Source organism: Heliangelus exortis, chromosome 3, assembly GCF_036169615.1.
Source record: "Heliangelus exortis chromosome 3, bHelExo1.hap1, whole genome shotgun sequence".
Taxonomy (NCBI): Eukaryota; Metazoa; Chordata; class Aves; order Apodiformes; family Trochilidae; genus Heliangelus; species Heliangelus exortis.
The window spans coordinates 54,384,414-54,410,234 of NC_092424.1; the positions used below are offsets into that span (position 1 = coordinate 54,384,414).

General features: G+C 41.5%; 1 protein-coding gene across 4 annotated transcripts in view; it reads left to right on the plus strand.

The window, feature by feature from the left end:
• Window positions 1-21,810, plus strand: part of TULP4 (TUB like protein 4) — a 148,215-nt gene extending 126,405 nt beyond the window's left edge. For 3 of the 4 annotated variants that reach the window (XM_071740643.1, XM_071740645.1, XM_071740644.1), the window contains 7 exons: window positions 447-681; window positions 1,161-1,305; window positions 2,709-2,853; window positions 4,185-4,278; window positions 5,568-5,711; window positions 9,362-11,943; window positions 14,465-18,350. In XM_071740643.1, coding sequence (XP_071596744.1) covers window positions 447-681; window positions 1,161-1,305; window positions 2,709-2,853; window positions 4,185-4,278; window positions 5,568-5,711; window positions 9,362-11,943; window positions 14,465-14,581 — 3,462 coding nt within the window. In that variant the 3' untranslated portion in view covers window positions 14,582-18,350. Of the gene's footprint in view, window positions 1-446; window positions 682-1,160; window positions 1,306-2,708; window positions 2,854-4,184; window positions 4,279-5,567; window positions 5,712-9,361; window positions 11,944-14,464; window positions 18,351-20,018 lie in introns of those variants that run through there. The other variant, XM_071740646.1, reaches the window with a different exon arrangement.
• Window positions 21,811-25,821: the final 4,011 nt, after the last annotated feature.

Consider the following 25,821-nt stretch of genomic DNA (forward strand, 5'->3'; position numbering starts at 1 on the left):
GTGCTTGGCAGTGATGTAAGGGGTACAAGCTTCTTCCAGAGCTAACAGCATATTTAGCATAACATTTATCAGCACTAACCTTGAATGGGGGGAACCTGACTGGTTAAGTTCACCTGGATGGCCAGGAAGAGATAAGATGCTCTGAGTCTGAGACTTGACCACATTACCCAAGTAAAGAGAAGTTTGTGATGGTACTGGGACTTGAGTACAGGTTTGTTGTATACTTCAGTGCTCTAACCACAGGTCCAACCTTCCTCTTTGATGTAACTAGTTTTAGTTTTCTGTTGACTTTCTGCTTTTGACCTAACTAAATAATATACAGCCACTGACTCTTGCGTCTCTGTCCTGCATAACACACAGAGTAACCTACACTAATCTAAACCACAGAAAAAAAATCCACAATAACCCACAGGAAACTTTCGCTTTCCTTCCTTCATTTCATCAAGCCTCCTATCCCAGACCCAAACAACATGAGAGATTTTGTCAGCTACCCAACAGCTGGCAATGAACGGCTTCACTGCACAATGAAACGGACAGAAGATGACCCAGAGGTTGGTGGCCCATGTTACACTCTGTATCTGGAATACCTTGGGGGACTGGTGCCTATCCTGAAAGGACGTCGTATCAGCAAGCTGCGGCCAGAGTTTGTCATCATGGATCCTAAAACAGATGGAAAAGCAGGTAGAATTCAATTGTTGCTCTGTATAAAAATCAGTGTAGAAAGACTAACAGTATTAAGTCCTCAAGAGTTAAAAGAAAATCTCTGTATGCAACACAGAAGGTGACATCCAATTTTTTTCTAATGTGAAAAAAAAAAACACATTAGCATTACCTGAGCTCAAGCCTCTGAAATTATACCATGAAGTCTTCTATTTTTCAAAAGGAAACTTGTTGTATTTTGAATAATGGGCAATAGATTGCTAATTAGCATAAAATATTGTTTAGTCTCAATTCTGAAGTTGATTGGATGCTATTCCGAGTTCAAACCATTGGAAATTTGGAGGTTATACTAGTCAAGGTGAAGAACAGTTAATTTTCTCTGCATAGTTTTATCTCAACTTCTGTCTGTGGATTGGATTTATGCTTCTGATGACTGATAGTTGTAATTGATACCAGTTTTCTGAAGCAGCACTTATATTTTCTGGGGCATGTCTTGATAGATGAAATCTATGGAAACAGCTTGATTTCAACTGTGATTGACAGCTGCAACTGCTCAGACTCCAGCGATATTGAACTGAGTGATGACTGGGCTGCAAAGAAATCTCCCAAAATCAGTCGGGCTAGCAAATCACCCAAGCTCCCCAGGTAATAATTGGATATTATCTTGGATATTTCATCTTCTTTTCCTCAAAGTTTTCATATTTCTACTCCTTTTTTTTTTTTTTTTTTTTTTTTAACACTTTCTTCACACCTCATAAAATTAAAACCAAACTCTTTTGGTAGAGTTTTGTGGAGGAGTGAGGTCTTCTGCAGTGTGCACTTCTGGGGTCATCTCAGGGATGGGAGTGAAGTGTACTTTATGAACTCGCCCACCACTGCATCTGCCACATGTAAACTCTTGCCACTCACTATAGGATGTATTTTGGCCTTCAGACAATCTGTCTTTTTACCTCTTTAGTGCTTAGGATCCCTGGTCTAGTCCTTAGATCCCTAGTCTGTATTTCCTCAGCATTGTTTTCAAATTCTTAAGTCCATGCATAGGTAGCATAGTGGCACTGCTGCTGTGGTGTCCTCGCAACGGAGCCTCAGGAAACAGATCCTCCTCAACATTGGGTTGATGAGCTTCTGTAACAGTATGCAAAATAAGATAATTGTTTTTCTGGTTACTCTCTTGCCAGTTCTTCATTATATTCATTATGTATGTAGACAGAGACAGAACCCTCCATCTGCACAATCGCCAACTGATGCCTGTGATGTTTCACAGGCACTGATGTATATCTGCCAGCTTCACATTACAGGATTGAGGCTTTCTATCTGCAGCTGACACCTCAAAAGACCTTAATATTATGAGCTTGTCCTAGTATGAGGCAAAGCAAATGTATCCCTTTATAAATGGACATAACCTGTGAAGCCTTGAAGTTCTACTTCAGTAGTACCTGACAAAAGAACCATCTGTTCCTGAGCCTAAAACTGAAATGGCACAGGAAAGACAACCATCCTATGTCCTTGGTTTTCTAAGACCATACTTTTGAAATTAACTTTTGTTCATGATTTTTTCTGCCAATGACCTTTTTCAGGTGCTTTATCTCTTATTCATGAACCCCTTTGTATAGTGGGAGGTAGGAATAATCTTTGGCTTAGAGTAAGGGCACTGATAAAGTTTGTGAAGCTTTGGTTTATTGTCGGAAGATGGAAATCTGCTAGCTGATACAGTTTCTTGTTTCCATTTCTTGAGGCTTTGCTCAAAGTCTGGAGAGCTGAAATAGCTCCACTGTACACCTTTCTGTGGATTAGTGGAGGATATATTGTACCTGGAAGACTTGCTGTAAGCTTTATTGAATTAATCAAAAAGCATCTGGTCAGAATTACTGCAAGTGTTTCAGGCCTTATGTATCTTAAAATTTGATCTGTAACTCTCCATCCTGTAGAGTCTACAGACTTCATTAGTCACATAGAGATCACCATACCAGTTGTTATGCATTCAGAGACATTAACTTTGAGCATTTTTTTCTGCCTACTGCTGATTCTAATTATTGCTATATATGCAGAATCAATATAGAAGCTCGCAAATCCCCAAAGATGTCACGAGCTGCACAGGAGATATCAAGATCACCAAGGTTACCAATAAGGAAACCTTCTATTGGTTCACCAAGCCTAACCCGGAGAGAGTTTCCTCTAGAAGACATTACTCAGGTAATGTGCACATTGTTATCAGACCTGAGTCCAAATGCATCTCTTTCCAGAGGTAGCAAGTTGTGATATAGATTCAATGATCACCAATACATTTTTTTTCATTTAGTTATAGTAACTAGATAATTGCATCTTCCAGCTCCATGTCAATGTTTGAAAGTGTCAATGGAATACTAGGCATTGTTTATAAGTCCTGGCACTACTACCTTATGTTAGTATGAATCCATGTGAGAGGTTTTATTCTAAGTGATGTGGTGGGCTGCTTGAAATAAATGCTGCTTAATGAGAAATTATCAGCTGTCCACATGCCGTCATAATTCTCTGCTTCACTAGAAGTTGCAGAGATATGGAAACACTTACTTCAGAGGCCTACATGTTCTTTGTTGCCTAATTCATAGAATCATAGAATAGTTTGGGTTGGAAGGAACCTTTAACGGTCCAACACCCCTTCAATGAGCAGGAACATCTTTAGCTAGATCAGGAACATGAATCAGCCGTGGCATGGAATTAGCATTCCATGAGCACTTTGTACTCTATGTGGTGTTCATGACCTGTAGGTAAACGAGACTTAGAAGGCTATAGAATTGTTTGTGCTATGTATGTTATTAATACCAGCTTGTGTTCTTTTTTGTTTTGTTTCATTTCAGTTGAGCCGATTTTGCTCTGTATTCTCACTTTTTCCTTTATATTGGAACAATCTAGATCTCTTCCACAGCAGTGGTAGAAGTGATAGGGTCCTTTCAATAGGGCGGGAGACCAGTGGCTTAGATCCTGCTTCTGGTAGTGATGACAGTGTAACTCCTGACCTTTGACAAAATTGCTTGGTCTTTCAGACCCGTAATTTCATCACCTTGGAATCAGTAGTTTGGGAAGCTGCTTTGGAAGCTCCAGGAAAAACATGTTTGTCGTTATGAGTAATTGATTTCTGTCATGCTTGTTGTTCTGTAAAGTGATTCATAAGCATAGAACCAAAGGACAGGGTGTATTACTTTCTGAATTCCAGAATAGCCATGCTCTTGTGCAAGAGAAGCAAGAATTCGAAAACAGACCTATTCTCACTAAGCAGGCATGAGGTTGTTCAGTTGTTCAATAGCTTTAATTTGCCTACTTGGTTGTTGTATGTATCACTTCTGATAGTGTTCAGATATCAAAATGAGACTTATTAATGACTGGATATAACATTTGCTACATAGAAACCTTAGTTTCTGTTTCAATAAAATAAAAACAAGATAAGCTGAAATTATCACTTGCAACAACTTGATTGCTCTGCAGGTTTTTATTAGAGCTTGGTACAGATTTTATTAGGTGAAAATTATCTTCTTTTTGCTTTGCAGCACAACTACCTTGCTCAGGTCACATCTAATATCTGGGGAACAAAATTTAAAATTGTGGGTTTGGCTGCTTTCCTACCAACTAACCTTGGTGCAGGTAAAAGTAAACTCTATTGACTTTTGCACATCAAAATCTTTCTAACCAAAACCAAACATGTATCATGTGATTCTTCTTTAACAAAGCACTTATTTTCTGTGGACAGTAGGAGTCAGATTTCTAAAATTAATTGTAACTAAAAGATATTAAAATCTATAAATACAATAATGAGATGATCAATAGAATGTTTAAAATTTCATCTGTAATAGAAACATTATTAACAGGCAAGCCCGCACCTTTATTTTTACAGCTTATTTGAACAAAACCCAAATCAATGAAGAAAATTTTTGCAAGACTATAAAAGTCACAGAGTTTAATTTATTGTAATAGAAATATTTTTAAAACTCAGGTTTTTTATAGTCATTTAGCTACTGATTATACCAAAATAATCTTAAAAAATCTTTAACAGCATCACGATCAATTAGTTAAATAATATCTTTTGTGGCTACTGTCAGACAAGAAACAGAGTCCTAGCTATTGGGAAGAGGATCTTCTTTGGCCCAGCCTCCAAGCAAAAGTTATCCACTCAGGATGTTGTCACCCTGGGGAGAACAAGTGCTACTACTATAGGGCAGTGACACCTTCTATTTGATGAAGTGTTATGGAAGCCTTCAGATTTGTTATGGAATTTTTTTTTCCCTGGTAATTTACCAATTTCAGACATCTGCATTTGCAGTGATTGTCTAAAGACAGTGTAAGAGTGACCCTGCTGGTTCAGACCAGAGGTTGTTGTACTTCTTTCATTATCTGTGACAGATGCATAGGAAAGGATGTAAGTGTTTTATAAGTGTGTGATGGTGGTACTTCCTTCAAGTGTTTTTGCAGTCTCCAATGGTTTGAATCCCATGGACTTCCTGAGCTAAGAGAGATTTCATTGTGTGTAGTAGCCTTCAACAGATCTGCTTCCTGAGAGTTTTCCAGTTTTTGCCTAAACTCAAATAAGTTGATAGCATCCTGTGGTGAAGAGTTGCAAAAGTAGAATGGAAAAATTACTTTGCTTCCAAAAAAAAAAATGTGGCTACTAGATGAAGCAATTAATAATTTATAGAGATTATTTTATTATAGAAATGCTTCTTCTATTTAGAGAGAAGTAGCTGAAAGTAGCAATCTCTTTTATCCTGTTAATGTGGTGTTACATAGTGATTTGGATAAGAATGGCCCATATATGCATTTGTTCATTAATACATTAAATAAAAATAGTCATAGCCTTGAACTGATTCTTTCCTAGTGTTAGATGCTCTTTGTGTAACAATTTTTTTTTTTAATTTCTTGTTATACTGTTTCTCCAGTAATATATAAAACCAGCTTGCTGCATCTTCAGCCCAGACAGATGACAATATATCTCCCAGAAGTACGGAAGATTTCAATGGACTACATTAACCTGCCTGTCTTTAATCCAAATGTTTTCAGTGAAGATGAAGATGACTTACCAGGTAAGGAGGAACTGGAAGTCTGCCATGGTAAGGATTATGCTAGATGGAGGGCAGATTGCTAGTGTCACTAGCCACCTCTGGTAAACATAAAAGTTTATATCCCTTAGTCTGATGGAGTTCTGTAGAATTTAATTAGAATTATTATAGAATAATAATTCTATATATAGAATAATAAGAAGGCTTATATGTATTACAGATTTTTTTTTCTAAAATATGTTTCAAGCTCATTGGAAAATTCATCATCTTCCTTGCATTCTGCCTCTTTGTAGGATAGAGTTGGAATGTCTTCAAAGCCCAAAAGGGTCGTTCTTATGACCTGAAGGAAGCAAAGCACAGCATGCTGATAGCAGCTTAGGTTAGAGAGCAGTTTCTCATAAAACTTGGCCACCCTGTGAGAAGTGATAAATGCCCACTTGGATTTTCTTCAATACTAAGTTTTACAGAAGCTAAATCTTTAAGTAGTTTATAAACAAGGAGGATCAGAAAGAATTTCTCATTTCACTGAAGTGTAATGTAGCAGAAGATTCAGGTGGTACAGGGAAGGCTTGGATACAGGTGATGTGAACATGGCGGGTAAAAGGACTGAAAGTAATCGGGACTTCTTCTAATGGAAAAAAAAAATCTTGCCAATCAAACTAACAAATAATAGACAAGAAGGTAAATTCATACATTTTCAGAATTTTCACATCAGTAAGCAATTCTTGTTGCCAGGTTACAGGTGTTTTGGAACTATGCAAGTGGCTGACATGCCAGAATCCTTTAAGGAGGCAGGAGCGTGAGCACTGAAAAGCAGTCAGATTTATGCTAGAGGCTGTTGAAATAAATGGAAATGCTCTCATTATTTTAGACCAAGGTTTTGACTGCTGAAAACACCCTGTGTCTGACCCAAGCATCAAAGTATTCCTCTGGACTTCTGAGGAAATAGTTGGTGCTTAAGCCTATTCTTTCACAATTTGGTACTTGGCTAATTTATGTCTACATAGGAGCTGAAGAAAAGAACAGAGACATTAATGAGTATACATATATAGTGCATAGGAAGCACTCAGTGTTTTCTGATTTAGAACATGGTCCAATCTGGCAGAAAGTAACACAAAACTTAAACAGGAAAAAAAAAAAGTCAACGTAAAGTCTTTGCATACCTCCCTGAAAATTGGATTAGATCCGCAGTATCAGTTCCTTTTTTATTATTAAAAGAGCTGAAATGGTACTCCGAATTGCAACGTGGTGAACACCACATAAATGTAGGGAAAATTGTTAGAGAGTTTTGTTACAGCTCTTTGAGAAGGCTAGTCCAAGAATCATAGTACCCTGTCCTCCATAACAGCTTTACTCTTCTTGTCCACTTTTTTCTTTACATTTTCATCTGAAAATTAATTTCTGACTTGTCAAATGGAGGCTACTTGAATCTTCAGAAACATTTTTAGGGATATCCTTTCCTAATGCCTGCATATTAAGGAAAGAAGTGCCATAAGTGGGAAAAAATCTTGCAGTATAAATAATGATTGCATGATAGATAAAAAAAACATAAACATAACAGAAAGCTCCTCTTGGGCAGTAGAATGTTATCAGCAAGGTACTCTTGGAACAGGTGTTTTCCAATGTAGTCAGTAAAGATATGTCAATGCAAATGGACAGAGAATAGATTTAATTGCAGTGAATTGCAAGTTATGCAAACGAATTAATTAAAAACCATTGAAAAAGGAAAAAAACCACTGGATTCAAACATATTGGGATACTAAGCAACACTGCAATGAATGAGATTTTGTTTGATAAGGCACTTAATACCCATGATGGCAATTTTCTGGGTTGCTCAAGCCAGGCTAACAAATATCGGATTCTGGCAGATAAATTGCTAACCTGCAGGCATCAGGATGAAAGCCTGGCCTGCCAGCAGAGCACAGAGCAATACTGCCTTTAGGGCCAGTGAAGTTTAGCTGTCTGTGTTCTCCTAAGAGAATGAACAGAGCTACCATAAAAATTTGCCAGCATAACCACAGACCTATCTGTATGCCTACCACACTCATGACTGATGCTGATAAAAGCCTAATGCTATCAAAAATACAATTATAGGGCATAGGTAGATTACTAGAATTTTAATTAGAAGTTAATTAGAAACTGGGCAGCAGGTGGAGGAGTCCTGATATAAATCTCTAGTCTGATCTGGTCTTGCAAATCAGAGGGCAGCCCCAGACACAGCACAGGCCTCGCCATGGCCTTCGTGTGCCAGGGTCTGCTGGGGAGGAGGAGGAGGCCAGGGTGTGCATTCTCTCACTGGGCAGTGGGTGCCAGAAGGAAGATTCCCGGGAACTGCAGGGCTGCCAGTCTAACCTGAGTACTAGGGAGCTTATGGAGCAGGTGACCTTAAGTGCCATCACATGCCACATGAAGGACAGCCAGGTAACCAGGCCCAGTCAGCATGGGTTTATGAAAGGCAGCCCTGCTCCATTAACCTGATCACCTTCTGTGACAAGGTGACCTGCGTAGTGGGTGAGGGAAAGGCTGTGGATGCAGTCTACCTAGGCTTTAGTAAAGCCTTTGACATAGTTTACCACAGCATTCTGGAGAAACTGGCTGCTCATGGCTTGGAGGGGTGTACACTTCACTGGGTGGCCAGGCCCAGGGAATTGTGGTGAATGGAGTTAAACCCAGCTGGTGGCCAGTCACAGATGGTGTTCCCCAGTACTGGGACCAGTACTCTTTAATATCTTTGTCATTGTGCACTCCCAGCAAGTTTGCAGATGACACCCAGCTGGGTGAAAGCATTGATCTCCTGAGGATATGGAGGCTCTGCAGAAGGATCTGGACAGGCTGGATCAATGGGCCAAGGCCAATTGTATGAAAATCAATGAGGCCAATTGCCAGGTTCTGCCCTTGGGTCACAGCAGCTCCATGCAATACTACAGGCTTGGGGAAGAGTGATTTCCCCTGCTAAGCTGCCCAGCAGAAAAGAACATGTGGGTGGTGTGGGTGTTGGTTGCCAGCTGGCTGGATATGAGCCATCAGTGTGCCCAAGTGGCCGAAGGCCAACAGATTCCTGGCTTGTATCAGAAACAGTGCAGCCATCAGGAACAGGGAAGTGGTCAGCCCCCTGTACTCAGCACTGGTGAGGCTCACCTCAAATACTATGTTCAAAGTTGGGGCCCTCACTAAAAGAAAGATATTGAGGTGGTGGAGCATGCCGCAGAGAAGGGCAGCAAAGCTGCTGAAGGGTCTGCAGAACAAGTGTCACAAGGAACAGCTGAGAGAAGTAGGGTTGTTTAGTCGGTAGAAAAGGAGGCTGAAAGGAGACCTTATCACTCTCTACAACTACCTGAAAGTATGGTATTGTGAGGTGGGGGTTGGTCTCTTTTCCCAAGTCACAGGCAATAGGACAAGAGGAAATGGCCTCATGTTGCACCAGGGGAGGTTTAGATAGGATATTAGGAAAAATTCTTCACTGAAAGGGTTGTCAAGCCCTGGAACAGGCAGCGCAGGGAAATGGTGGAGTCACAATTCCTGGAGATACGTAAAAGATGTGTAGATGTGGTGACAGGGACATGGTTTAGTGGTGGACCTGGTAGTGCTGGGTTAATGGTTGGGCTTGATCTTAAAGGTCTTTTTCAACCCAGATGGCTCTATGATCCTGTGATGTGTTGTGTTGTTCATTGCAGTGCCCGGTGCCCCTGGTGCTCCCGCCAGCAGCCCGCCATGCACCGTCAACATTCCCATCGCCCCCATCCACAGCTCAGCCCAGGCCATGTCACCCACGCAGAGCATCGGCCTGGTCCAGTCGCTGCTGGCCAATCAGAACGTGCAGCTGGACGTGCTGACCAATCCACAGCCAGAACCTGGGGGTGAGGGGGCGGGGCCCTTCCCAGGGGCTCCGGGCCGCTTTCCTGGCCCTGGGGCAGGGGCGATGGCAGGGGCAGAGTTGGCCCGCGCTGCCCCCACGCCCCCCGCCCTCGCCCCACCGCCCCCCGTGCCCCCCTCCATTACCCTGGCTGACTTGCGGGATCACGGTGACCGTGAGCACGAGCCCCCGCCCAAGGCCAAGGCCCCGCGGCCGGGGCCGCAGCTGATGGAAGGGGACGCCGTTGTCTTCGGGGCCACCCAGGAGCTGCAGCTGAACAAGTTGAACCCCCCGCCTCCCTATCCCGGGACCATCCCCACCACATTGACCACTGCCCCACCACCCCCACCTGGCCCCCCACAGCCACCCCTCGATCTCTGCCTGAAAAAGGGGGAATTCTCCCTCTACCCAGCAGCTCACTACCAGACTCCCCTGGGGTACGAGAGGATAACAACCTTTGACAGCAGTGGGAACGTGGAGGAGGTGTGCCGGCCTCGCACCAGGATGCTCTGTGCCCAGAGCACTTACACCTTGCCAGGGCCTGGCAGCTCTGCTACTTTGCGCATCACCGCCGCCGAGAAAAAGATGCAGCAACCCTGCACCAGTGCCACCCTGAACCGGCTGTCGGTCCCCCGTTACTCCATCCCAAGTGGGGACCCGCCACCATACCCTGACATCGCCAGCCAGCTTGCCCAGGGCAGAAGCATCACACAGAGGCTGGACAGCAGTATCATTCATGCCACTCTGCGGAGGAACAGCAGAGAGGCAGCCCTGAAAATGGCTCAGCTGGTGGATGGTCAGAGAGCCACCTTGCAACTTCCCCCGAAACCCAAGAACAACGTTGTGACAGCGCAGTACCAGCAGAGAGTGCCCACTGCCTTGTACACCTGCAGCCAGTGCAGCAGCAGCGGCAGCAGCGTAAGTGCTGGTGGTGTGGGCAACATCACTGCGAGTGCCAATGCTACTAGCAGCACTTCCAGTATGGGTGGCGTGAGACCTGATCTGAGTACAGGGAGTAGCTCCCAGCACAGCTCTGTCATTGCTCACTCTGTCAGTACTTCCCCTTTGGCCTCTCAGTCCTCCTACAGCTTGCTGAGCCCACCCGACAATTCCCGTGACCGAGCAGATTATATCAACTCTGCCTTCACAGAAGATGAGGCCCTATCTCAGCACTGCCCGGTAGAGAAATCTATACGGCACGTACCTGTGGCCATGACAGAGGCTGCCCTCAGTGTAAAACGACCACCACCATACCAGTGGGACCCTATAGTGAGTGAAGAGATATGGGTTCCTCAGGAAAGGACATCTCAGAATTCAATGCCCAACCCTCTGAAACCTACTCCTCTGATCATCGGTCAGGCTCAACATCTGGATATGTCTCGAGTGCCATTTGTTTCCCCCAAGTCTCCGACCAGTCCCACTGCCACTTTCCAGACAAGTTACGGGGTTGGAGTACCTTACCCAGGAAGCTACAATGCCCCTCCCCTTCAGGGAATGCAGCCCCCCTGCTCCCCCAAAGAAGCTCTGGCCCCAACACAGTTTGCACAGCAGGAGCCTTCGGTTGTGCTTCAGCCAGGTTATCCATCCAACCTCTCCTATTGCCCCTTGCCACCCATGTACCCAGGAAGCAGCGCCTGCTCTAGTTTACAGCTGCCACCGATCGCCTTGCACCCATGGAGCTCCTACAGCGCCTGCCCACCCGTACAGAACCCCCAGGGCACCTTGCCCCCCAAGCCACTTCTTGTGGTGGAGAAGCCAGTGATGTCCCCTCCTCCAGCAGAGCTGCAGGGCCATGTGGGCACAGAAGTAATGGTGGAGACAGCAGATACCTTTCAGGAGGTGCTCTCCTTGACAGAAAGTCCCGTTCCTCAACGGACGGACAAATTCGGCAAGAAGAGCCGGAAGCGCCTTGACAGTCGAGCTGAGGAAGGAAACGTGCAGGCTATTACTGAGGGGAAGGTCAAAAAGGAGGCAAGGACACTAACTGACTTCAATTCCCTAATCTCCAGCCCTCGGCTGGGGAGAGAGAAGAAGAAAGTCAAGAGCCAGAAAGACCAGCTGAAGTCCAAGAAGCTAAACAAGACAAATGAGTTTCAGGACAGCTCGGAGAGCGAGCCGGAGCTTTTTATCAGCGGTGATGAACTGATGAACCAGAGCCAGGGCAGCAAAAAGGGTTGGAAAACAAAAAGGAGCTTGAGGACAGCCAGTGAGATGGATGAATTCAAATGCCGTAAGGCCAGCGAGAAGGAGGATGGGAGGCTGGGGAGCCAGGGCTTTGTGTATGTGATGGCCAACAAGCAGCCACTGTGGAATGAAGCAACGCAAGTCTACCAGCTGGACTTTGGAGGGCGGGTGACCCAAGAGTCAGCAAAAAACTTCCAGATCGAACTGGAAGGACGACAGGTAGGAAGGGGTGGCACACATGGATTGGGGCTGGGGCAGGGGGTGGAAAAGCTGTGACCAAAATAAGCTCTGCTTCTTTCTCATGTGGCTGATTGCCTCTGCTCATGTTAGCTGCTCTATGAAAAAAAAAGTTTCCCTTGTGGCTGGTGAAAAACAGACACCAAAGGTATAGGATCAGAATGGAGGGTGAAGTTCAGTTGTAATGTAAATTTACAAAGGTATGTTTGGTCTTGCTCCACTGGACATGGGAGTAAGGGCCTCCTTTAGTCTCAGTGGCTCTTGTGGCCATCCAAGATGGATTTTGTGATAAATACAACAGATGTCCCCAGTGGAGGGGACTGCATTTGCCATCAGTTGTTGTGGGTGACAGCTAGATGGGTGAACATTGCTCCCTTCTTGTGATGCTGACAAAGGTTAGCCAGTCAGCAGATTGCTAGGGCAGTGTCACGGTTTAACACTGGCCTGGCAAGTAAAATGAGTAACAGATGCTCTCTATGAATCCCCCTCTCCTCCCTGATAAAGAAAGAAGAGAGAATAAGGGAGACAGACTTACAGGTTGTAAACTAAACTACGCAGCTTTAATGAAACAGTAATTATAAATAGGAAAAATTACTAAATATATACAAATATACAGGAAAATTGATACCACATTCCTCCCCCCCTTCCCCCAATAACTCTCACGTCACCACCGAGGCTGCAGGGCAGCCCTGGGAAAGTCCAGACCGGACTCTTGGAATCAGCAGCCAGGAGCTGGAGGCAGGAACACACAGATATGGGCTGGCAGGGATCAGGACCACAGGCAGGTGAATGGATGGAATCCTCCCAGGATGCCAAAGCAAACAGGGATAGGTGAAGAAGGGGAAGCAGGAAGGGGTTTGACCCTTGTGATCCCTCAAATTTGTACTGAGTATGACGTGTATGGGATGGAATACTCTGGTCATGTTTGCCCATCTATCTTGTCCCCCAAAGGAGGGTTTCAGGTGTGACCTTTTTATTCCTTCTCTCCTTCCAGAGGGCAAAATATTCCTCAGAACTGAGCAGTGTCCTTGGTTCTGCACACTAGTCTCTAGGAACATCGAGTGTTATCAGTCCCAGAAGCAGACACTGTCTGAGAAACTTGCTGTTAATTTCAGCAAATGCAGCTATTTACAAGAGACTTAGCTGAAAGCAAAAGTACAAGACACAAAACTACCTCTGTCCTGGCCCAAACTAGGACAGGCAGAGATGCTGGGTGGAAAGTTAAGTTCTCTCCATGCCAGAAGTTCCCTTTGTGGGTTACCAGGCCTCTGGGGCTGGTTCTTCTTGCTAGAGAAGGGAGGCACTGACCTCCCCAGAAGCTCCTGTGCTGCTTCTGAACGACCCATGGGCAGAGGGGTCTGTGGATAGTTCAAAAAATCAAGGCATTTAACCTTAGGCTCTCTTAGCTTGGCTGAGAGACCAGACCCAGGCTATTAAGTGGTACCAATCAGCAAGACACTGGTTTGAGCCTTGGGAGACACATTTATTTCCTTGTCCAGCTGTCCCATCTCTGTAAGTCACTTCTTAGTAAAGACGTCCAGTCTTTCAACTCCTTCTGATTTAACTTGGGTCCTAGTTGTCTTAAATATCCCACATACATGACTAGTGGTAGTCCTAGTTTTTTGTAACTGTAGCTCATTAAAAAGACAGTGATCAGGACCATTTATATCCCTTTCTTCTTCAGTTAAGTGCCTGTGGATATGTAACTCTGGACAGCTGTGAAAAATCACCTTGTCATAGGTTTTTAGTGGGGAGCAAAACCTGACTGGGCTTGCACAGCCAGCCTTCATCATAGCTAAAGGATCCTCAGTGCAGAGCAAATACAATTTGGGCTTCTGGTGAAGCAAATTAAAAAGCAGTAATAGTAGGCCAAACTTCAGATATTCCCTGCGGAAGAAGAATGAGCAACCTGACTACCCTTGCTTTACATTTCAAAAAGCTCCCACTGCCCCTTTGCTAATTCATTCTTGATGTAATTATGTGCTAGTGAAGTTTATGCAAAGGAAAAGAGAAAGGCCAAGAATATCAAGCTTACCAGCTATGAAATGTTAGAGTCAGGAGACTGGTTATTCTCCTTCTCTGAAAGTTCCTTTCTTTGAAAACAACATCTGTTTTCCTGGCGGGTTGATGATAGGATCTCTCCAAGGGAGAGAATGGTATTTTCCCACATGAAGCATGATGCTGGTGTAACCCACATCTGCTGAAGTAATGACTGACAATCTACTTGGTGATCTGGTATGTTTTAAAGCTCAATTTACAAATAGAGTCATATATTGCAGACATACACTTTATACAAGCAGATAGTACAGTGCTCCTACTTTTCACTCACACCATCCCCCATTCTGTGGTTAGCCCCATTAAGGTATTATCTCAGTAGCTGAGGTGTACTTACAAAAGAGCAAAACCATTTCCCTTTTATTCTTGTCTGGTTTCTTTTCTGTGGTTCACTTTTTTTGACCTTGTTCTCTTTTCCCTTCCCTTCTCCTCTTCCCCTGCTTCCCAGGTGATGCAGTTTGGAAGGATTGATGGCAATGCTTACATTTTGGACTTTCAGTATCCATTTTCTGCAGTGCAAGCCTTTGCTGTTGCTCTGGCTAATGTGACTCAACGCCTGAAATGAACAAGCAGAGACTGGAGAGAGGAAAATGCTAACCTTCTCATAAAGTCCAAATTGGAAAATGTCAAGGCAGCCTGCTTTATGTCTGCAGAGGTGCCTGGGAGTGAAGGCAGTAAAACTGGAAAAGTCTCTTGGTGCCCAGCAGAAGGGCATTAACTCTAATCAGTCACGGGGTGGAGGGTGGGGGGCTGTTTTCTGTTTTGTTTGTTTGTTTGTTTGTTTTCAGGTGTTTCTTTTCTTTTTAAGCATTGTGCTGGGTCTCAGAAAGAATGAAGGGTTGAGAACCATTTGGTGTTATGTGGAGAAGTGTGGCTTTTGGCTTGTTGTGGTGGTTCTGCCGTGTTTGCTACAGTAGAGCAGATGTAAGCCCATAGGGGGATTAAAGACTGCTCTTTTTGATAGACTGCCTTATATCACGCTCTTCTTTTTAAGGTGAGGAACATAACCTTTTTTCTGGTCCAGTTTGTACTACTACTACTACATCAGTGATAGCAGCAAAAAAAAAAAGAAAAAAAAGAAATTATAATACTTGAAGACACATGCTTCTTCTCTGATAATAACTGAGCACCACAAGTTCCAAGGAGGATTATGTAGGTCAATGTTTAATTTATAAATAATGATGTATTATTCAGAAGAGAAACAGTTGTTACCAGTGGGTGGCTTAAAAACCCTCTCTATCAAAGAATTTGATGTCTGCTTGTTTTGTGTGCTGTTATTGGGGATAAACATCTTTCTGGAGGTGACAGAAGATAGAGGAGGAAATATTTATGAGCATTGCTTCTTTGCTCATATTGATCAGCAGTGTTCTTTAGTTTGGCTGGTAGCTGGGAAGGTACAGTGTTGACCAGAAGTACCTCTGAGGCCATGCCTGTACATGCTTCTCATTTAAATGTGTTTACACTTTATAAATGAAGTCTTTCAAACAAATGAGAAGGCCCAGTGTATTCAGTTTTTCAGCAGTCAGTATGAGTCAAGTTCTACAGCAGGGTATCAGTACTTGAATTAGGATGGAGACAGAAGTATAGCAAGTCATTACAGGAAGCAATTTCATCAGGAAAACAGTTTCATCACAGGAAACATCATGGCTGACTGGAGAGAAAATAAGTTGAAAGAGGAAGGAAGAATTGGACAGAATCATCCCTTTTCTCACTTTGCTACTTGAGCAGTCTTTGTGACTCCATACTAAGAGTGGGAAGCCAAAGTTTACATGGAGTATTTTAGAGGAAGGCTTAATAGCTGTAGAATGACCCTCTGTCTGCAGTTCTTTCTGGTGAGGATTTCAGAAGGGTTGCTTGCACAGAAGAGTTTCTGTGTTGTCCATGTGTTGTTCACATATTTATTTGCTTTCCTCTCTTTCCTCCGTGCCTGCATTTTGCTACAGAATATGTTTTTATATGGGAGAAATTTCCCCAGTAATACACAAAGCCCAAAACAATTCATGTAGTTACTTGGACATTAGATTTCAAAACATAGCTGCAGATTTCCTTCAGAAATTATTCTTTTGAAGTAAAAGGCACACTGAGAAAGATATGTTGGCCGAGGTGTCAATTGCTGCTTTGTTTTTGTCTTTCATCCACTGTTTAACTTCCTAACTTAAAAGCTTGGTATAACTTAAGATGAATAGTTGTGATTTGCTCTCTTTGATTTTCTTAAATCCTAGTGGTAGGTCAGATGTGTGTTGCACTTGATTTTTTTCTAGAAGAACATACCACATGACTCAAGAATGTGCTGCAGTAGAAGTTACCAACATGCAGCAAGCTTGTAACTTCTGCTCTGCTGAGGCTTCTAGAGCTGTACAGCACAGAGGGAGTAATGCCAATCAGAGAGGAGTTTCAGAGAGCTGCCAGAAGTGTCCAGGCAGATCATTCACAGGTTATGACCCACAGGGTAAATCCAGGAAAAAACACCTGCAAGATGGTTTCCTTTGAGAGAGGAAGCAAAGGTAGGAAGGAAAGAGGGGGGAAGTTGATGGTACCATGCATTGTATTATCCCAAAGCTCAGCAGCTTTGGCTTGCATGTGACAGTGGTCAGGCACAACATTCCTCTTGGCATCTGGCAGATTGTTGCATGCCTTAATTAATTAATATTGTTGAGTTCTATGCTGTACAAACGTTAGGTTGAATTCTTAATCCATTGATTCCAGTACACGAGGAGGAAAGTTGACTGAGAGTCCTCACCTGCCCTAAGGTCTGTGCTTACCAGTTGTTAAACTTACAGAATAACAGGCACACAGACACTGAACACCCTAAGAGAAGAAACATACCATGGCTTGCTTGCTGAGGGCAGGGCCACCCAGTCACATGTTAGAAATCTTCAGCTGGAAGGAGCATCTTCTGTAGTTTTAAGCCAAAGTTCTTACTACCTGGAAAAAGCATTAAATGTTTTTTCGGATTAAAATCTAATCTGAATCGAAGGACTTCTGCATGGTTTCTTTAAGCTTCTGGGGAACAGTGTTCCTCTTTATTTGCCAAATTTTTCAAATTATCAGCAGTTTTATGCTATTAACTGAGAAATGAAACCCAACACAAACAAGTAGCAGAGTAAGTAATCTGGTTTCATTGGCCCATGTCATGAATGCCTCCTTCTAATGACACTTGCAAAGAGCCTTGGTGTAGAAGAGACCAAGTTTCTGCCTCAGCAAAACTAAAGGAATAATTATCAGATATTAGGAAAATAAATGCATTTTCCAACATCCTTCCCGTTTACTTGTCAGAAAATAGTACAGGGTAAAATAACCTTTTATCTTTTTGAAAAGATAAAACCATTGTCCCTTTAATTGAGGATTTTAAAGGCACACAGAATACCCAGTATTAGAGAGAGAAATGACTCTTAAATTTATATAATTTTAATGAAAGGAAGTTACGTAAATGGGTATGAAACTGGATCCTAAATTATACAAAGAACAATTGAAAGTTACAGTTGTTTTCTTTTTCATTGTGATACAATATAGGAAACCAATTTAAACAGTCACCCCCCTCCAAATAATTACTTAAATCCTGAGGATCACTGTTGCATTCAGCCAAAAGATAGATGTTACATTTTATATTTCATTAGTAAAACCCAGGTTTTCTGTAGATAACTAAGTTCTTCTAGGAAGAATGTAGCGAAGTGTTCGGAAATATCTAGGTTTTTATACATACAGTACTTACCAGTAGTTAGGTATGTTTTTTCCAAAGGTTTTTTTTTTCAGTTGTGCAATAATTGTGGTAGTCTAGGGGTTTTCTGGGATTTAGTTGGGTTTTTGTGTTGGTTTGTTTTTGTTGGGGTTTTTTGTTTTTGTTTTTCTTTGGCTTTGGTGTTTTGGGTTTTCTGGGGGTGTTTGGGTTTTTTTTACAGAGTTTTGAGTCGGTTTTAAAGATAATTTAATGCAGATTTCCTCTTAATGTAAAAAACAATTATTTATCTTGTGTAATGTAATAAGTGATTTAGGGATTATTTTATTACTATGTATCAGTGAGTTATACACACTAATTTATATTTAAGGAGCATCTTTCTAAGTAATTGCTAGCAGTATGTTTTGCTGCAAGAAATTAAAAATGCATATAAGAAGACCTGTTTATGCTGGATAGTATAAAAATTCATAATGCAGGCAGGCACAATAATTTTTTGGCAGCTGAGTTTGCTATGGAGGACTGTGTAGACTACAAAAAGTGTAGATTACTTCTTTGGCATCTGCAGAAATCTGTCTTTCTCCACAGATTTCCTCCTGTGTTTGTAACTATATATTTCAGTTGGGAGTGGTTTTAAAAATAAAAACCCCTATTTGCTTTCCATCTTAGTACAGTGCTTTTTCTCGAGGTATAAAATAAGGTGGCTTACATGATAAGAGGGGGTGTAATGATACAGGCTCAGTCTGTGAGAAGTTCATTGCATAGTTTAGTAGGGTTTGGCAATGGTGTAATTCAGTGCTTTGCAGAGATAGAAGCAAACCAGTTTGGAATAAGCTCACTGATGCACAAGAAACAGCGTAGCAGTAGATGCCTTTTCCTCTGCTCAGGCTACTAATGGTTTCTTCAGCTGGGCTCAGCCGATTCCAACACAACCACAGTGCTTCTGACACCTGAGCCAGTGCCACACAGAGCTGGTGGGGCTGAGCCTTGGCACTGCCTGCAGCAGCTTTGTGTCTTCCACGTGCTCCGTGGGAGACCTGGTGGAGCAGGCATTCCTCCAGCCATCCTGCAAGGTCTGGTCCAGGCATTCCTCCAGCCATCCTGCAAGGTCTGGTCCAGGAGCAGCGTGCAGCTGCTGCAGGGTTTGGGCTTCAGCAGCTTCAGGCAGAGACAGCCCAGATGCCATCCCGGGGCTGTGGTGGCTGTTTGAAGTCAGACTCTGCTCCACTGCAGCTGTAAAGAAATGCAATGGAGAACCTGACTCTTTTGAAAAAATGTGTCTGATGTCTTCACAATATAGCTCCAAACACAGTCTGAATATTGATACCTAAAGTCTGGTATGAAGAGCACCCTGCGTGGAGTGGCAGATTTTATCTTGAAACAGCAAGAATATCATCTTCCTTGCAGTATCACATTTCTACAACACCCTAAGAAACTATGAGAAGGAGACAGGGCTGAGAGTTAAAAAATGAAATTATCACATTACTGATTTTGCACTTGGTTCCAGAGGCTATGGGCTGCCCAAGCATCAGTAGATCTGCACTCAGGTTCTTATCAGTTAGATAAAGTTTGAGTGATGCAACCACAAGTAAAGCAATTCCACATTTCCTGTTGTTTTTATAAAGATGCATGGGGGTGTCAAAGATACCTGACTTTACTGTAGCCTTGAGCCCACACTTTCATAGGTCCAGGCTTTCCTGGATGTTTCTTCTTAGGGTTCTCTCAAAAATGCTAGGCAGATTTTGGAGCTTGCCTGATTGCTGCCTCAGATGATTTACATGCATTTGCTTTTTGCAGCCTGATGTGTGTGGCCCTATGGTGCCCTGTTACCTGTCAGAAACAGTTTAAATCCTCATATGAAGAGAGCAATATGTGGAAAAACTGTTTAGATTGAAAGGGAAAAGAAGAAAAAGTAAGTTTTCTTTAGCTTTAAAGAATGTGTTTCCCAGAACAACAATTTGGAAGCTGCACATTTCTGCAGAGCTGGTCATTGAACTCAAGACCAGTCAGTCTGACTTGGAGGTCAGTGGCAGATGTGTCCCTTGCACAGCATGAGTTGGCCCTGACAGAGGGCCAACTTGTAGCCTCAACTCATGGTTACACCAGGATATATTAGAGAGGAGAATCCAGCCCCAAATGTACTTTCCTGTTATTGTGTGATTATAAAGTAAAAATTACTTATATTACCCATATATTCACTTGAGAAAATTATAAAGCATTCACCAACAACTATATTGACAGCTCTGTATTAAACTGCTAGAAATGTTAGAAGCAAAATGCTGGCTACAGAGTAGTCATTCAGATTTTTACCTTTTATTCCCATTTCTAGGATTCCATCACAGGAGAGCAAGTTGCTTATGTGATTTAGAGATTGGCATATGGTTTTTCCCACTTGAAGAGAGCAAATATTATCATACTGCTGACAAAAATGGAGAAATTCTGGTAAACATTTTTTTCATGCAAGTGCTTTCATCTTTAAGACAAGCACAATCCTCCATCAGCAAATACCAATTTAGTGTCCTGCTACCCTCAGAAGTAGTCTGCAGGTAGGTACTAGAGGTCCTCTTTGCAGGATTGGCATTTACATGTACCATTCTTGAAGGCATAAGATTAATCACTACTTGTGAACAATGGACTATGTGAACTATTTTATCTTTTTTGTTTATTTAATTTTCTTCTTTAAAAAATCCTACAAAGAAGTTTTAAGATTAAAGGGCTCAGCTTTGTCTATTGCCTGATACCTCTGAAGATGCATCAAGATATAATTTCTTTGGGCAGTTTGGTTGTTGCTGCATTTAGAAAATTCAGATTTTAGATTTTTAAGACAAAAGCAATTATGCAAATAAAAGAATAAAACAGGATTCAGTAAAGTGATTCTTGGTAAGAAAATTAAAAACTTCACCCTTCAACTTTTGATGTTGCTAATCTGTCTGTAATGAGAAATTTGTGCTTCGAGGCAAATTGATTGTTGTGGAGCACTGTACAAGTACACAGGTTTGCTGACACAGAGCTGACTGCAGGAGCAAAACAATATGATTTAGTGAGACTTAAATAGATGAAAACACCAAATGCTTACCTATCTAGAGTGTTCAGTGGAAAAATTAGATGGTGTGATATTGAAGCCTGCCAGTTTATTCTTAATCCTTGCCCTCCAGTCTACATTATTACAGATTTAAAAAGATGATCTGATTCAGCTATTCTGAATCCTACCAAATGTTCTCTATTTGTGGAATGTTTCTTTTACTGGCCAACTAGACAGGTTAAGATATGGATTAAAATTGAAGTAATAATAAAAGAGAAACATTTTTAAACAGTGTGCAGACACCTGAGTTTCAAGTATTTTATTGGAATAATGCTCAGCTTGTAATTCCTACCTATGTTGCTTCAAACTATTTGTTCAGAACTTTCCTACTTTTCCCTTGGTTTCTTTTGTTAGCTTGATACGTGTTTTGCCCTTTGTTTATTTTTGTCCCACTATTTCTCCATTCACTGGTTTTTTTTTTCTTTTTGTGTTTTGTGTGTTAGGGGAAGGATATGTCCAAGATCTCTGTTGTAGATAAAATATATGATATTTCAGAATAGCATGGGGATGCGTTTGATTGAAAAGGCACAGTAGTGTTTTCTGGAAAAGAAGGAGAGTTGCATTTGTTTATAGATAACTTTGAACATAATTTTGGATTATTTTTTTTTATTTTTTTTTTTCTTAATGAGCATAGTCATGCAGGTGCATGCATTCTTAACCTAGCAAGCCCAGCATGTTTTTCTTAAGCCTTTTGAATATTTGGTGCACAATTGTGTACTTTTACATACCTTGACTATTTTTTAATATATTTTTTGGAATTCCAAGTTTTCTTTTTTTTCTCTCCTCAGTATACAGTGGTATACCTGGTTTGTACTTAAAATCCACCATGATCTTCCTCTCCTTTTATGTATCTTGTGTAATAGATTTTGCAGGAGGTGCCTAGAAAGCATTGTTGGTTTCCCTGTAAAAATGTGGTTTGTCCAAATTCTTTACTGTCTACATGATTGAGAGATGGACTGATTGCCCTATTTTTCCTTAATGATTTGGAGTTGTAAGAGTCGTCCAGCTGTTGCTTAATAAAATTTTGCAGACTAGAAAATTCCTGACTTGTTTTTGTTGCATTCTGCATCTTGTCAAACACCTTTAAATACTTCTAAAGCAGATGACAAGTCTGCACTGAAACAACCTGAGTAATAAATAGCCAGATGCTGTGATGCTTTCTCTATCCAGTAACTGTATCTGCAAATTCCACCAAACCTGACATGTGTACCAGCCCATTATACTTTGTATAATTCATATGGGAGGATGGATGGCAAAGATTTCATGCTAACAATGTTCCTATCTGCCTGGATATCAGCTGATTCTTGTGCTATTTCTCCTTTGTTTGCTTTTCTTTTTAAGGAGATTACCTTTGGGGTTTGTAGTACTTCTCATTTTGTCATTGATATACTGGAAACTTTAACATTACCACAAGGGATTCCTCTGTCCTGTCATCTTTAATAACAGAATAAAATGGTGTGATGGCCAGTGTTCATTTCTGGTTTTTAGCGAAAATAAGCATTCTGGGGGCTGAGAAAATGAAAAAGGTAGTGAAGTAACTTACCTTGTGTGTAACATTGCAGCCGTGGCACAAATGAAAGAATCCTGGCATGGATCTTCATAATGGACCCAGTCTACCAGTGGAGTTCTGTAGGGGTCTGTGCTGGACCCCCACCTGTTCTCCATGTTCATGGGTGGCCTTGAAAAAAGTTTGAGCTATGTAGTTGATATGAAATTTGAAATTATTAAAATAGTAAAGGGAATGGCCAGTTGTCAAGAATCTCAGAAAGTCTTTGTGAAACTTGGTAATAAAATGGCAAGTGAAACTCAATATAGGTAAATGTAAGATGGTACACATGGAGAAATAAAACTGTTCTATGTGCAGAAGAGAGAGATCCACTAAACATACTACAACAGGGGCAGAAAATTCCTTGCGTTGAAAATAGTCAGAGACTGGGAGAGTACTAGGGGAAATACTGTATGAATTTGCTCTGGTTTTGCTCACCCCAAGGAATCTGCAAATGATTATTGGGCTTAAAAGGATTCTCACAGTGAAACCAGTGTCACCATAAAACAGCATTTCTAAAACAAGCTTAGACCTGGTATGTCAGTCTTTGGTAATGAGGAGAAAGGGGAGGCTTCATAACCTGGTGTCTGCATGCTTTGCACTGCAGCTGTGGAAAAAGTAATTTTCTAGCATCAAATCTCAGGGTGAGAGTTCTGAAGGTTTGCCAGCATTCATGAAATCTGCATCGCCACTAGGTGAGTTTATACGTAAAATTCAAATTCTACTAAAATGCAGAAATTACGACATTATTTAAGTTTGTAGACAGAGAAGTGGAATAGCAGGGTAGTCTCTGTCATGGCACCCAGCTTTGGCCTTGTGCTGTTTTGCTTTTTGCTTTAGCAAGTTGCAGTGGATTCCCTGAGCTAGTAACTGGCCAGGTGAACTAAGCTGGTTCCTGCAGTTTCCTTTCAGACTGAGCTTTCAGCAATTTTCAGGTTTTTCCTTCTTCGTGTAGGATAGTGACATAAAAGACGGTCATCTTCTGCTTCTCTGCCCTTTTTTGAGTGTTAATTTGGGGAGTTCTGCCAGCTACAGCACTGGTAATTTATTCAGTCAATTTAACAATCTGTATCTCCTTTGCTCATGGAGCTGAGCTAATGCTGTTTGGTTTGTTGTTCTGGAAGATCATTTTTAGAAGGCCTCTCTCTGCTGGGTGCAACCAGCTAAATTTAACACGTGTAGTCATTTGTATTTGACTAAATGAGAACACTGGAGCTCTTGTTGAGAGAGAGAAGGTATGAAAGGAAACAAACAGATGTGGGGAGGTGGCTTGCTGGGGAGAGGTGGCTGCTGAGGCATCCTGACTGGAAGTAGCAGGTGATGCGAATTTTCTGCAGTAAAAAAATAAAAATGTGAGGCTGTAGGAAAATATCCTAGAAAGATTCCTGTGATCATTTTCTTGTCTCATAGAAGAATTAATAGCATTTACTTGTTCTTTTTTATACAGTTGTGGTTGTTGTTAATAGTGCTATCTAATTTTTATGAGTGTAAGGGCTATTTGTGCCCAGTGACTTCTATTTATGCCACCTGGTTTAGAGATCAGAGGGACACATGCAGACAATGGAAGAACAATACTTAAGGGCTTTTTAAAAAGAAACCTACAATACAAGAACTATACATGCAGATAAGCTTTTATATATGATTTAATAGCTGCTGGCTAGATCATGAGATTTTTCAGTAAAGCAGGTTATTGTTATCGATGTTGTTTGGTCAATGGTGTATTCCAGATTTTACTGACATTATTACCAAAGTAGCCATCAATAATAAAATAGAAATCTTTACTTCCTGCTACTTTTTTAACAGCTGTTCATCTTTTGAGGTCTTAATAGAACAGACTCAGGAAGTATGTAATTACCTAGTTGTAAGGGAATTGTACAAGGCTAGGAAAAAAAAAAAAAAAAAAGGAAACACTTCAGACCAATCTAATTTCATATCAGACTTTTCATCTCTTTTCTCATCCATTATAGCTGCATATTCTCACTTTCTGTTCTGTTTAAAATAGACACATATAAAATCTTTCTTTTGTTTGATCAAAGGAAAACAGGCATCTGGGGGAATCTTTCACTTTGTTGCATCTCCTGATATTTTTATCCTGTCCAACTGCTCTGCTCCACATTTTTTTCCATTCCTCACTTCTTCATGGAGAAGGAGGAAAGTTCGATTTGAACTGCAGAAAGTAATATTTCTTTGTTCTCCTCCATTCTCTTTGCACTCTGATGATAGTCCTCTCTTAAAACATGAGTATCTTTGTTCCCTTTATTGCATAGTTTCGGTGAGATTTCTTCCCTTTCCTGTCAAGGCCTTTTAGAACTTTGTAACTTTTGTAATTTGAAAAGATGTTTATTTTAGACACAGGTCTGCAGCAAACAGTTACGGCTACAGGAAGTTTACTAAAGATGATTTAAGCATCACGGAGTCTTCTGTTTGCCTCACACTCTGAGGCAGCCAAATGCAGACTCTCATCTTCAGAAGTCATGTAACTGTGATTTGACTTCTCAGTGACTTTTTCTCATTTTATGAATGAGAAAAGGGAAGCATCCTTGTTTTCGTCAGATAGATGAACGTACCTTCAGATTTTATTCCTTGAGCTCGTAGCTAATATAATCTGAGGTGGGAAACTTTGATTTTGACAGGGTTTATTTGTATGGCTTAGAGAATCACTAAACCCAGGATTCAAGTTTTGTTATTAAATCCACTGCTGGTCTTCCTATTTATATGACCCTCAATCTTTCTGCAGCTTATAAAATTTACATGGTTTAGCAGATTTTAATCGTGTGTGCTCTAGTGAACAAATCAGTGAGTGCGACAAGACAAAAAAAAACAAACCCAAAACCATCCTTCCAAAATCCGTGGTGTATGTGTAATGCACACTGGAAGTTCTGCTATGAACTTCAAAAGTTCTAGATGCCGATGCGATGTCCCCTTAGGCCATAAACCAAGAACAATCTTCAGAGAGCTGGAAGAATCTACAATTAGATTCCACTACTGGAGATCTTGGAAAACTTGAATGAGAGTAAAATGCATCACACTGAGTAGTGTCAGAAGTACTGCAGTATCTTAATGATGAAAAAGCTGTCCAAAAAATAAGGCAATAGCAACTGAAAACAAGGAAGACTGTGAAGCTGTCAGGGGTGGTTCAGACACAAATGAGACAGAGGGTACCTTATTTCAGAAGTAAGGGCAAAACTCATGCACTCATGCATTAGTGTAAGTCACTTATGTTCAGATACATCAATGCAAAATCTACAATGACAGTCATCTGTGCTGTCATCACTATAAAGATAGTGGCTATGGAAACTTTTTTTGGGGGGTGAAAATTGTTACTGTGTAGTAACAGTAGAAGAAAATGAAAAATTTGGAAGATGGTGAGAATTAAGATCTAAACTTCAGAATTCTGGGATGTTGCATGCTGAGACCCATTTGCATCCATTAGAAAAATATCTTTTTTTTTATCTAGAGATGACAAATCTTATATCAAGATTGCCTGCATCTCTGAAATTAAAA